A 14,123-nucleotide genomic window follows, 5' to 3' on the forward strand; every position below is an offset into this window, starting at 1 on the left:
CAGGTACCCAGGTAATGCTACTTTTTGTGCATTGTTGAAGACCTTGAGGGGGAATTATCCAGTCTAATTCCTAATAGTCAAATCAATCTACCCTCTGCAGTATTGAACCCTTCAACTTCATGCTGTCTATAAATGATTTGTGGGGATTGAACATCAAACTTTGTTGTAGCCGTGATCATCTCCGAACCTTTCTCGTCACAAAAATCTGAGACTTTATTTATCAGGTGTAATAACCCCCATGGGGGTCTGGGATATTAAGAGGGTGTCATCGGCAAGCAAAAGAGCTGGTATAGGAATTCTACCCAGTCTTGGGGAGTTGTGAGTACAATCTTGCAAATAGTTTATGACATCATTAATATAAAGGGAAAATAAGGTAGGGGCCTGGACACAGCCCTATCGCACTCCTCTCTCTATGGCAGCCGCGGTCCGTGCAGGTAACAGCGGTGGGGCCGGATGGGGGGGATTTTGAGGGACGATACAGAGGAGAAATTAAATAAATATTTCATTTTCCCTCTGCATCGTCCGTTGGGATCCCCCCACCTGGCTCCACCCCTGATACCTGCACGGGCCCCGGCTGCTCTACGGGTATGTGATTGGTAAATTCTCCACGTTTTCCACAACCCACTTGTTTAAAATTAGCCTTGTGTAGTCTTACAACAAAATCTAGCAATTCAGAGTCTATGCCCAGTGACCTTAAAGTAGACCATAGTTTTTGTCTTGGAACCAATTGTGGTGAGATTAAAAATTCCAGAGGACTGGAGAGCGATGTACTTACATGAGCTACTATGTGCCGTAAGGCTTCTCTATTATTGGATTTAGGGGATGCCACAAGGTTAACCCAATTGGAATCCATCCAATTCTGTTTGGTAGTAGCGAGGACTTTCTTATGCTTAGTTCTAGAATCTCCAAACTTCTGTGAATCACATTGCTTTACAGCCATGATTAGCTCGGGTCTGGCCTTCCTGCAACTGGCATTGTACCAAGGAGAAGACTTAAGCATCAATGACTTGGAGAGTTGCTTTTCAGATGTACATAGAGTTTTTAGCACAATAAACAGACAATGATGTAGCTCAAAAAAGAGACTTTACTAAAAGAGTTATCTGCCAGGGGACCAATGATAACATTGAATGTATAATAGAGTTGAGTCATTAAGTCGGGCTTGGAAGAAAGTTTAGACCATTTCATCGATCTTTTGTTATTACCAAGTGTCAACACTGTCTCAAAGGTGCTATATATATTTTTTTTACCAGTAAAAAAGGTTGGCTGTAAAGATAAAATAAGAGGATCATGGTCGCTGCCATATCTTACAAATATACCAAAATCACACATTGCTTGCCATATTTCATAGTCTAATAGCATGTAGTCTATCCTGCTACTCCTCCACCCCCCCAGTAAAAGTGTTTTCTCGAAGTCCATCTGATATACATCTGCCGTTACAAGCACGCATCCCATACTTCAACGTTAACGATTTGAGTTTGATAACAGTATTAGACCATTGTTTTAGTGGTTCCCCTTCCAAGCTTTTGGATACCTCTGGCGACATCCTCAGGGCCAGTCATAGAATCAATAAAAGATATGGGTTCAAATGTTATGTTAAAATCGCCACCAGTAACTAGCAGAGGAAGTGATCTTTTGTTCGACAAGTGGTGATCAGGTTTTGCCAACGCGGGGAATATTTATTTGGGCTCACAAAGCATTCATAGAGATTAACTCACAGTTGCACCATTCGACCTCCTTATAGTCAAGCCAATCATGTCCAGGGAATCAATTATCAGACAATTTATAGACAAATTTAGTGAAATTGGTGACCAGATTAAAATCTCACCAGAGGGTGCCCAACTCTGGACTGGGTAGCTTCAATACTGTGATGTGTGTAACCAAGATATACAAAGGTTCAATAGACCAAATCTCTAGAAGCATGATTAAATCGAATTGGCGAATAGTTTTTAACCAATTTGGGTCAATCATCTTAGCATACAGCCTTGCAATATTCTATGACAGTAGCTTTAAGGTAGATGGACCCTCTAACCCTGTCAATGGTAAAGTGAGTGGATTATGAGAATCAAAATTATAAAAACTTGAAGCGTTAACAGATGGAGAAATAGTCTCTAGGCTCACAGGAGCTTTTTGGTTAACTTTATGTTTACATAAGTTGTGTATTGGAAACAAACATAAAAGTTCAGGTGGCTGGTTCTGGTTGTTCCACCAAGATCATTGGAAGGTTCCCCTGATTATTGAACACAGGTAGGGGGAGAGTAATGCAAAGAAAAGGACCCTGTGATTTATACTTACTAAATGGAGTCAGAGATACTGACTAAAACAAGGCAATATGAGGGCAAAACAGGTTTCTAGGAAATCCTAGTTAGTCAATTTATAGTATAATGGCAATGAATGTGTAGAACACTTTACAACTTTGTATATCCAAATTAAAGAGATAAACAAATCCACCAAAAATATAAGAAATATAAACACAATTTATTAAAATACCTCCCTTAAGGGTTACAATCTAAATTAAAATACAATAAAAAGAATTTTCACATGAGTGAACAATCTATATTAAAAAAGTCAAAGGACAAAAGTCGACGCGGCGTTTCGGTGTTTGTTTGTAATATTCACACCTTCTTCAAGACACTTTGACAATTCATTGATAATCTGATTTTTCGAAGTTTCTCTTTTTAAAATTTAGAAGACTTCTAAAACAACCGGATGTTTGTATTACATCTGTTCCTTATGGTCATATAGTACCTGTGATGGGTTCACTGCATAAGGTAATAAAACACGGAGGAGCCACCGGACTTTTCTCTCGGGTTAATTTAAGAGGGGCGGCTCGGAGTCCCTTCCTGAATTCGGGATCACACAACTATATATCCACTTTCATACAGCTGTTTTGGTTTGTTGATTGTATATTATCACCTTCAAGATTTCAATCGGCCTCCCTGCTCCTCTGTGTTTCGTTTCATCCGGTTCTGGTTGTTGACATTTGTCCCTCCATTGGAAGGAAGTAGGTTACCGGGGTCTGGGTGAAACTCTTCGATCCCTTTATTGTAATGTCCAATATTAAGTCAATCTACTTCAATTAACGCAGTAGCAGAGGGACCTTAAGTAGAGCTGATGTTTTAAAATATGTAGTGTCTGGTGGAATTAGCCCTAAAGAAGGGACGATTTAGATAACTCTCTTAATCTTGGGTAACAGGGGATCTCTCTTGGGTGACTATATCTTTACAGATTAAAGTGGATCAAATGAATTGTTTTATTAACGAGTGCTTCCTTATTTTCCCTTTGACCTGGTTTCATCTTGGGTACATATATCAAGGAAATTTGAGCCTCTCCTCCGAACCCTTTCTGAGACATTAGTTCAGGATAATCAGGGTGATACTTATTGGTCTGCATGAGTAGATTCTTGGATTCAACCCCTGAGTTGAAAAGCGAGGGGTAGCGCCTCCTACACTCCTCGTAGGAGAAATGGAATTAGCTAATTTGTGTTTCCAGGGATTTGTCCGCGAGACACCAGAGCTTTGTAAGGACAATGATTTCCCCTATTTTTACTATTTAAGACCACATGGCCTTTCTGTCTAGAGGTCCTTCTTTGCTTCATTCATATATCAATAATTCCACTGCCATTTTATGGAAATGTTGACATGTTTTGCGTGTTGATATTATTTGGGGCAGCAACTATAGGGGCCAGCTGGATAGAGGACACAGCCCTTGGAGAGGCGGGAGAGCCTATAGCTGAAGTTGCTGTCCCCTGGAGGTCTCTTAACCTACAGTTTAATGAGAAGATTGCTTCTTTTATAGACAGTAACTCATATTTCAAGTAGTCTATGATGCACTAGATTTCAAAATTACCAAGTTCCTGGTTTCCCGCCTCCTGGGCAGCCACAGGCTCTTTACAGAGCAATCAGAACTACCCGAGTTGTCTGGGTGGAGTTGCAAAGTGGGCTCTTTCTGTGAGTTAACATCAGTTGTACAAAAGATTTTATTATTGTGATCAATGGGCAGCTGACCCCCAGCTTGAGGCGAAGTGGACGGGCTGTGATCTCAGAATTAGAGGTAGCATCTAAGAGCTCTTTGGGGGCATAGATGGATTTCTTAGTGAGTGCGTTTTAGCTTTTGTAGTGGCTGCATAAAAATGAGTAATTTTACTAGTAGATGGCAGTTTTTTCCTTTCTTTGTTCAATATACCTACGAACTCCACAATCAGCTCGTGCAGTTTTCGCCTCGGTGTCTCGCAGTCACAGCCGACAACTGGCTGTTTCCTTTATGTGAGGGAGCGTCCACCGCCTTTCTTTTTCCCACATTTCAATAGTGAGGTCATGTGCCCCAAAAATCATGTCCCTTAAAATGCCATCACTTGAGGAATGAGTTATTCATTCATTCATTCATTATAAACTTTATTTCGGTTTGTTTATGAACCATAAAAGTACAACAAAAGAAAAAAACACTTTTTAGACAATAAAATAATACACATGTTACATCCCAATTGATATACATAGTCCACAAGTTTCCGTACAGTGGCGGAGTCCCGTTAAGATATTTAAGACAATAAGTTATTTATTAACAAATTAAAAAGTTAAAATACAGTAGGAACCCAAAGTTTTTCCTGGGGGAGTTATCTAACAACAAGCCAGGAAGCTTAGTTACTTCCGAAACATTCTCCGTCTTGTTAACCACATAGAAAACAGGAACTTGGCAATGGCTGTAACTATTAGTGCATTAGTATCGGATTTTAAAATTCTAAAAAACTCTAAATAATTCCTAACTCCGAGATTCAGGCATAGCTGTATAATCCATTTCTTTCTACTGTTGCAGTAGGCAGGACAGAACAAAATTACATGCATTAAGGTCTCGTTAGGGTTTTCACATCCTGGGCAGGGGCGAGCTGGACCCTCTTTCCATTTGTCTATAAATGAGTGCAGAGGCAGTGTGCCGTATCTAAACTGTAGATACAGCTTCTTTGCTAGAACCGGTTCAATCTTATCTAATTCATTCTCAAAGCTGTAAATGTTCTTAAAATCTAAGAAACTATCGGTAAGACTGGAGGGCCTGACTGATTGGAGAGCTTCCTGTAGATTACAGTGTTTTATGGTCTCGGCCAGGGTTTGTCTCGGAGTAGCTTGGCATGCAACCTCCGGGTTGGACCACAGGTTCTCTATGCCAATCCTGGTCGCCTGCCCCCTTATAAATGATAGCCACTGTATCCTGCCTACACCCTGACAGGCCATCATGATCTTCAGTTCTTCTCTATAGCTCTTAAGCTCCGGGACACTCCACAATCTTCGCCAATAAAGAAGTGGGCGAGAGGCAATTGTTTCTGTAATTGGCCTCAGGTTTAAATCCAGCCTTAATGGAATTAACGGTGTGCTCTTTGGTAGAGAAAGCAACTGTCTAATAAAGTTATTCTCAGTAACACCGATCTCAATTGCTGGTCGGTGCCCCCAGAGTTCTGGCTTGAACTTGATATATTTCTAGCGGTGCACTCACTAGTTTGTGCACGCAAGTTTTCTGCACTCTTAAGATTCCCCCCGCGGACTGTGATAGCCCTAAATTAGCCTTTGACATTTGGGTGTCCCACCCCATTTTGTCGTTCAGCGTCAAACCTAGGTAGACAAAGTTATTTACCCTTTCCAAGGGTCGTCCATCCATTTTCGGGTGAGGGCAATTGATTGTGCTGGCGTTAAACACCATGTACTTTGTTTTATCTATGTTAATCACCAGATTCCTTTTCTTACAGAATTCGGTAAATTGGTCTAGCACCCGCTGCATCCCCATTGGTGTTTTTGAAAGCAGCAGGGTGTCGTCCGCAAACATTAGTGCAGGGAATTTAGCGCCAGCTAAATTAGGGGCATCGATATTTTTTGCGCTGATCAAATCATCTATAAGGCCATTTAAAAAGAGGGAAAATAGAGTGGGGGCAAGTACACACCCTTGCCTGACTCCCTTCTCGATTGGGAATGCTCTAGTCAGTTGTCCAGATTTACCAAAGCGTACCTTCGCAAAGGTTCCTTCGTGGAGTCTTTTAAATCGATAGCACAGGTAAGGAGGAATCCCCATGTTGGTTAGTATACTCCACAGTTGGTTCCTATCCACCATATCAAAGGCGGATTTGAGGTCCACAAACGTTAGGTACAGGCTACCCCCATCCAAAACCACATGCTTCCAGTAAAGTACCTGGAGCCGTAGTAGTTGGTCAATAGTCGATGTTTTAGCTCTAAACCCTGCTTGCAGGTGAGAGAGAATATTGTTCTCTATAATCCAATCCTGCAGGCGTTGTAAAAGGAGTCTGGCATAAATTTTTTGAGTGACATCAATGAGGCTAATTGGCCTATAATTTGATGGTACCAGCGGAGAGCCCTTTTTATAAACCGGAATGATTTCGGCCCCCAGCCAGGTACTAGGGAGTTCTTGTCCGTCCAAGATGGCATTAAATAGGACAGCCAAGTAAGGGACCCATATCTTCAACTCATCTCTGTAGAGATCACCAGGAATCCTATCCAACCCCAGGGCCTTATTGGGTTTCAGTGCTAGTACCGCTAGTGTCACTTCCGACAAAGTAAATGGAGGAGGGTGCCAGCTTGGATCCAACCTCAGGGGAAAACTTGGTAAGTCAATAGTTAGGGAAGCGGGACTAGAATAAAGATCTCTAAAGTAAGCACACCAGGCTTCCTCAGCGATGTTAGGGTCGATCTTAGACTTGCCCTCTGCCTTCCCAGTGTGAACCAGATTCCAAAAGGATCGAGCATCTTTCGCAATTAATGCCTGTTTGATTGCTTGCCATCTCTCAGTTTCCCATTCAGATTTTGCATGGAACAGGAGATCCTTATAAGCCTTCCTTGCAGTCATAATGGAAGTCCTACTGCCTGTTTTAAGAGCGGATACTAAAATAGTTTTCGCCCTCCTACATGACTGGTTATACCAGGGATTAAAGTCCCGTGGCTGCCGTTGGCTCTGGTTGGAGGGTTTATAGAAGCTGCCCGCCAAGGCCATCATTAGTTCTTTATGAATTTCTAAAACTTTAGCACCTTCCGCAAAATTTGGGACACTCTCGTACAGTGCTGACAATCGCTCTAACTGAGGAATTACACTTTTATACATCAAAGCCAGATTTTCTGATGAAGACTTAATGGAGGCCCAGCGAATTCTTTTACCACCCTGTATAATCCTAATATTACTAGAAACGGAGTCAACCTCTTTTTGCACCGCCTCAGGATGTGGCAGATCCAACTCCACCACCAAAGGGTTATGATCACTTTCCGGACGATCTTGTACATGGAAGTTACAAATCAGTGGCCATAGAGACAAACTAACCATAAAATAATCGATTATTGACGAATGGCCCATTCCATTATAAGTACACTTTCCTGGACTATCCCCCGGAAAGGGACCATTGCATGCTCTAAGTGAAAATGTGTACGTCAAGGATGTGAGCTGCATAACCATGGGTGACCAGGATTTAGTTTGATAGACATTAGGAAATGGAATCTGGCAGGCATCATCCTCATCTGACGATATCTGGATAGCCCCCCCAAGTGGCTTGTAGTGGCAGTTAAAGTCTCCACCTATTAACACCTTTGTCTCACTAGGGAGGCTGTTCAATAAATTAGTTAAGGACTCTAGAGTCTGTGATGTCCCTCCCCCACGAACAGGGCGTATATAGATATTAATAATTGCCAGTTTGGGTGTGTTTGGGCGAGCTAAAAGAATACATAATATTTCGCGGCTATTAGTATTGATCCTTTTAACCGAGAACCCAAGGTGGACACCCACCCATATGGTCAGGCCATCAGATGGCCTGCCTCTAGCACCCTTTATGGCAAGTTCAGCGTAAGTAACAAACCCCATTCTATGATGGGTGGTCATAGCCCATGTTTCTTGAAATATACAGATACCATAAGTATCCACAAAATCACACCAATCAGTTCTGTCTTATTTTGTAGTTAAACCCGCCACATTCCATGATAAGGCCGCTAGGTGTCTACTTTGTCGAGTCGGTGGATCGATTGGCTGATTGGAAGGTGTAGAAATTTCTATGTTTGAATCACCTAATTCAAGGCTCATCTGTCCCTTAGAAAAGTCATGGCTAGATGTGGGGAGTTTGGCCTCGTGTGATAAGGAGGGGGCAATAGTAGATTGGAAGGGTGTAGTCACCAACCTAGTCCCACTCTGAGTGTCCTCCCGGGCTGACTCTCCTTTACCCACCCTTGAACTAGTTAAAGGAGGAGGGATGGAGGCGGGAAGTCAATCACAGCCATCGAAGCAGGAAAGGACACCATATCTATTAGAAGTTTCCAGCGGGGTAAAAGGGATCAAATGCTCCATACTCCTGTTCCCATACAAGTGGTCCAACCCCCCTAGAAGCATACTGCGGCCGCTAGGAGGAACTATATTCCACCCCAAAGTATTCCCAGTAGGCAAGGGCCTGAACGGATGGCCCATGTGACTGTTGTAGGGAGGCATAAACGTATTCTTGTTGCGATGGGGATCAGCTAGCCCTCCGGGGAAAAAAAGGGGAGTCACATGCGATCTTGGATAAAAGTAGGTTAGATCGTGTGGGACTATAGCAGTATTCAAATTCCCCGGGGACACTGTTAATATCCATCTGACTGCCTCTGGGTCCCTAAAGTTTATTACTACAATGTCTCCCTTTAGGTTTTTTTCCCTGCTGCCCAACCAAGGGAGGCGCCTGACGTGGACTATCTCGCCATTGATGTGATATGGGAGTGGTCTGTTTTGTCCTAGCCAGTGCAGAATCTTGTTTTTTAGCTGAGAGTGTTCCTCCCTTTTACCTGCCTCTAGAGTAGGGACTCCTGTGAGTACAACTACGAAAGGTACAGCCTCAGGGGGTAGTTCAACATTGTGATCCTGTGTTTTATCATTAGTAAACGAGCTCATCCTTCCCCTTCCCAGTTGCTGATTCATGATAACACTGGGGTTTTCACCACCCTTCTGGGGTTCTCTTGCAGCCTGGGCTATAGATTTTGCCACTGTTGCCACAGGAGCCTGGGCATGCTGAGATACCAAATTTGTCCGTTGAGTATTACTAGGGGGCTTGTTAGCTGTAATGTTATCCTTACTGGAGCTCTTGGGAGTATCTACAGCTCTCAGTTTGTTATTACCAGAAGGTTTGTTGGCTCCAATATGTTAGGACCATTATAGACAACCAGGGTAGGAGCAAGGACAGTTGGAGTCTGAGGTAGAGTTGTCGGCAAAGTGGTGGGCCTTAAGATAGTCGTAGAAGGCCCTGTCCCAACTTTATCAGCAAACAATGCCTCTAGATTACCAAGTCGATGTTCCACCCTCTTTAGAATATCCAATATAGGGAGCATAAAGGACCTAAATAGCTGCTCTTGGGAGTCCCTCGGGGTATCAGAGAATGATAAAACTTCTTGACATGGGGGGGAAACTATCCCGGTTTCACTTACTAAATTGGTAGCAGACAATATGGCATTTGAGTCTGGGGTTGGTATTGCTGCTACCGCTATATCAGATGGTACAAGGGCCTTAGTTATAGTTGCACCAGTGGTCTTGTTTTTCAGGGATTTGCCGAACTCCGAGTGGCTAAGTTTACCCCTCTGGGGAGCACCCAACCCCCTCCTCCTCTTAGATGGTGGTGGGCCATGGGCTTTAATCGTGTGTAACATCTTGCCCGTCCTTTTAGGCAACTCCCTAGCTTGAACACAAGGCACTTTTTCTACATCTAGTCCTGTGCAAGGAGCACATAATGACAACACATTAGGTGAAGGGTCGATGGATGCTGTGCCGGAGAGCGGTGGAGTGTCTCTGAGGAGTAGGGGAAATTTATCCGTGGACAGTGGATCTTCGGTATAGGTATCGATGATAGTATCTGGCAGGGCAGGTGTAGACGCCAAATCAGTCAGTGGTCTATTTTTCAGGGATTCAATGGAGCGGCGACGTTCAATTCTACGCTCAAGGAGCAAATTATCTTTGTCCAAATCCACAGAGGCCCTGTTGAAGTAATTCTCTAGTGTTCCTTTATTGCCCCCCACAGTGCTAGGTTTATCACAGTTTGTAGCCATTATAGTTAGCTCCTACCTTCCACTTGCGAATGAAGGCGCAAGGGGGGTGGCCCGTCCCGTCCTCGGGCGTCCCCGGACGGCCACAGACGGTCCCGCCCTTGTCCCGGGCTTCTCCCGGTCGCTCCCGCGCAGCGGTCAAATAACCTCCCTTTATTGCAGCAAGGAACGATGATGGGCGGAGGGGGGCGGGGCCAACAGGGAGAGCAGCCCAGGTGTAGACAATAGGGCTCGCAGGGACTCCTGGTAGCTGGAGTCCCTGCCTCAATACTCGCAGCCCTGCCGGCAGCTCCTCGCACCCCAAAGTCACCAACACAGCTCCTGGTGGATGTGGAGCGCTGCGGGACCCGCGAAGCGGGTCCGGCGAGTTGTCAAGTCCTCCACGGAATCAGGGATCAATGACAGCAAGAGACGGCGTCGAGTAGCAGGGCAGCAACAAAATCCTCAGCAAAAGGGTATAATGAGTTATAAGCGGCTTTACGTAGTTGATACCGAGGGAAAATGTGTATAAAACCCTCTCAATCCCAGGCAAAATAGGAAGATCTTACCGATGTGTTTTTAGCCGGCGCAAGGTAAGCAAGTTGCTAGGCTGATAGCAAAGCCAAGAGGGGTAGCAGGACGGGTCCACCCAAGGCCCTGGTGCGTCCTACGCAGAAGGTGATGGAGGTGCTCGATAGAGCGCCAGGTGAGATCTGGGTCCTCCTTCCACCCACCATTTAGTCACCTGAATTCTGGGACAGGCACTCCCTCCAGAAACAGCGCCTCCCATGCAGCAGGTGGTGGTGGTGGGCTATATAGCGCCAGGTGATGTCAGTGTTATATATAGTGCCAGGTGAGCACTGAGGCCTCCTCTTTCTGCCCCCATCTTTGTCATGGGAATTCTGGGGCAGGTAGTCCCTCTAGAAACAGCGCGTCCCGTATAATTATTATGGTAGCTTTGCCTTTAGAGAAAGTTGTGCACCTACCAGTCTTTTACTTCTGCGTGGGTGGGAGGGTGAGAGGGGTGGTTAGGGACATAAACTGATTCACGTCAGTTTTGTTTTTGTGAAACCTACTCTTCACTTAGCACCCCTTGTGTGTCATTCTCGTGATCTCACCTGCTGGGTCTGAAATGGATCAGCAGTGGAAACTAAAAGAACACAGAGGATTGTAAACTAGCAGTTAGCAATATTTAGGCTGGGGTTGGGGACAAGTATTTAAACCTGCCCCCACCCACTGGCCGTCCTCTTAGTTCCCCGCTGGACACTCTGTCACCCTCCCTACTGCTTCTCCTGCATGCCGGCGGGATGGTTGGCAAAGGAATTGAACGTATTAATGTATACATTTGTGTTTCAGGCGGAGTTACCGGGCGATCCGGAGGCTGATTGGTACATAGGTGTACCCTTTCAGGAGCACAATAGGGTTGCCTTATGCCAAAGTCCCAGGAGTCTTGACGGCAGGACCCTGGTTGAAATACGTTGACGCCCCACTAAGCTTTCAGGTGGTCATAAGCCTGAGCAACCGGGGGCTTACCATGCCTCGCTCCGCCCCTAAAAAGGTGTGAGTAAAGTTACGGACTGGTGGTCCATAGTATTTAAGGGGGATAATTCCCACATAAATAGTAGCACCAATTGGGTTGGCCACAGTGCAGTTTGGCTCATCAGGCGGGCAGGGCAGCTTAGATTAGTCACCGCTGCCTACCCTTGGATCGCCCGTAGGTTAACCCACCGCTTTGTCATACTCCTTGTATGAAATAAACCTGCAGCAAACTGTTTTCCAACAAAAATTGTGTGGCCTGATTATTTTGTGCAGCGTGACTAATTACTGCTAAGCGGGGGGTTAGGGGGTTGCCGATATGGGCACCAAGAGGAATGTAATCTAGCAGTTAGCAATATTGAGACCACGCGTCCTACTTGCGCAGAACTGGTTGCCCATCCATGCTTAGTTAATCTTACTTCTTTGGCCGTGGGGCTTCAGGCTTCTTGAGTGACTTCATCCTGTCATGCCTCAGTGTGTATTTTGGGCCTCTGCTACTTCTGTTCTTTTTAGTTTGTTCCATTTTCCGGTGATTATTTTCGCTTCTGGGACGGACAAATGAGGCTTTCAGCGTCTCACTGCCCCATGCGTGGACCATCATCCCTGGAAAACTGAGTGAGGAAGGGACATAATTGAACTTCTTCAAATTGTTGTCCAATATCTGCATAATTATTATCTACTAGTAGAAGTTTCAAAGGATGAATCACAAAACAGCTGATTCAACCCAAAAAACTAACAAGTTACAGAAAACAGATAATTTATTTTAAACAAAAGATATTTGTGATTTATAAAATTGATTATGCAGAATTTGGCCCACCTTTACTACACACTCTCTTCATTCAATTCATTCAACATGAAATTACAAGACCCTTTAAATGCAACACACATATCAACAACATGTTAGATACATACAGGGACACTAGTTAGAGTGAGTTCAATGTCTAGTTTGGCTCAGATCATGTAATACCAATTAAGAAGGCTATCTATACATACATGAGAGATAGGGGTCCAAAAGACTCCTGAGCAGCGTTTTGGCACATTATTATTTGTAGCGGTCTTCCTCAGGGCAAAGTAGGAGAATATCAACTCTTTTTCAACTTATGATTAATGATCAGTGCTTAGCGGTGTGAAATGGATGAGTTGACAGTATTGTTTTTTGTCACAGGTCTCCTATTTGTATATATTGGTCAGTCCTAGGGGAGTGGCAGTAGGGACATTAGGTGAAGCAATTAGTATAGATTGGACAATGGTTAACGTGACTAATACTAACCTCCTCTGGTGTTTAGAGTCACACAAATCGGAGGTGATAACCACTTTGGCGCTGCTCCTTTGCTCTTACGTACGTATTCAGATCAATAGTAAGGGTGCCTGTGTTTTCATTGTGTCACCCTACCTTTGAGTCTGGCCAGCAGCATACATTTTCAGAAGTAATTGAATGGTTGTTGGTCTTTGTGATGATTATCAAGGATCACTGGGCAGTTTGTCTGGTGAGGGTGGATCCAGTTATCGAGGATATCTCTGAGTTATTCTCTTTTCAGATGCTTTCTGAACTGGAGAAGGCGGGGCAGTGATTCGACTGAGAGCATAACAAGTTTTAGCCCTTAGACGTCTAGTACTCTTCGTCTGTGCTTCAGCGGTTAGCGTTTTTTTCGTTTTCTTCTGAGAATTTGATGAATTGAAAGCTCTGGCTGGCACAAATTTGAGTGTCACTTTTTGGTGATACCCAGAACCACTGTTCTGTTGAACTGAATTTGGTGGTTTTGTGATTTATTTCTTTAACTGGTCCAATATTAGATTATAGCCCTATACGCCTTGTAAATGCAGGCAGGTGGGTGAATAAAGGATGTTCGATATGTCTCATCCTCAATTGCTTTTCCAGCACAGACAGTGCTCAATTATCCTGTCTCGTCCAGCATGAAGTTGGCATGCGGGAAGAGACTAGGACAGGGTTCATTATGCTCATATAAGGTACATTGATATTGTTTTAACAAACTGTGATACGGTTCATGATGATCAAATTCTCTAGTTAAAAGAACGCCGTTGCTTAAGTTGCCGCAATTCAAGAAGTTAGATGTGGGGAGCTGGAAACCTCTCAACACACATTGTTTTAGAGCAAACATTAGAAAGTGATGAGTTTTGTAACGCGTTGCCCTTCCGTTCCCATCAGCTGGATGGCCGACTTGAATACTCCGGAGAAGCCAGGAAAGGCATTCTAGAGTTCGGCTTTGATTACTGCTACTGGTCGGTTGACTCTGAAGACCCCAACTATGCCTCTCAGGAAGTGGTGAGTGAGAATCTTATTGTTTTTGTTAATTTGATGATTTATTCCTCATGTAAGGTTTGCAAGAGTAGCGGATACTATCCAGGTCTTGCGAATAATGTAGAGCATGCATCATCTTTGTATTTCTATACATAGCCATGTTTGAAACAGAGCTCTTTATGCTAATGGTGTAATGCCTATGCAAAGAGAGACATAGGCATATGTAAACTGGTGTCTAAATATATCAGGTCCACAAACGAGACATAAGGTAAAATGTTGACAGGCATTGGTTTGTAGAGCAGTGGACATAGAAATGC

General features: G+C 44.0%; 1 protein-coding gene across 1 annotated transcript in view; it reads left to right on the forward strand.

Annotated features, from left to right (window-relative positions):
- LOC147689637 (stAR-related lipid transfer protein 9-like) overlaps positions 1-14,123 on the forward strand; it is a 574,886-nt gene that overhangs the window by 153,921 nt on the left and 406,842 nt on the right. The window contains exon 3 of the mRNA XM_086937097.1: positions 13,714-13,830. Coding sequence (XP_086793223.1) covers positions 13,714-13,830 — 117 coding nt within the window. The remainder of the gene's footprint in view (positions 1-13,713; positions 13,831-14,123) is intronic.

This window comes from Lissotriton vulgaris, chromosome 9 (genome assembly GCF_964263255.1).
Source record: "Lissotriton vulgaris chromosome 9, aLisVul1.2, whole genome shotgun sequence".
Taxonomy (NCBI): Eukaryota; Metazoa; Chordata; class Amphibia; order Caudata; family Salamandridae; genus Lissotriton; species Lissotriton vulgaris.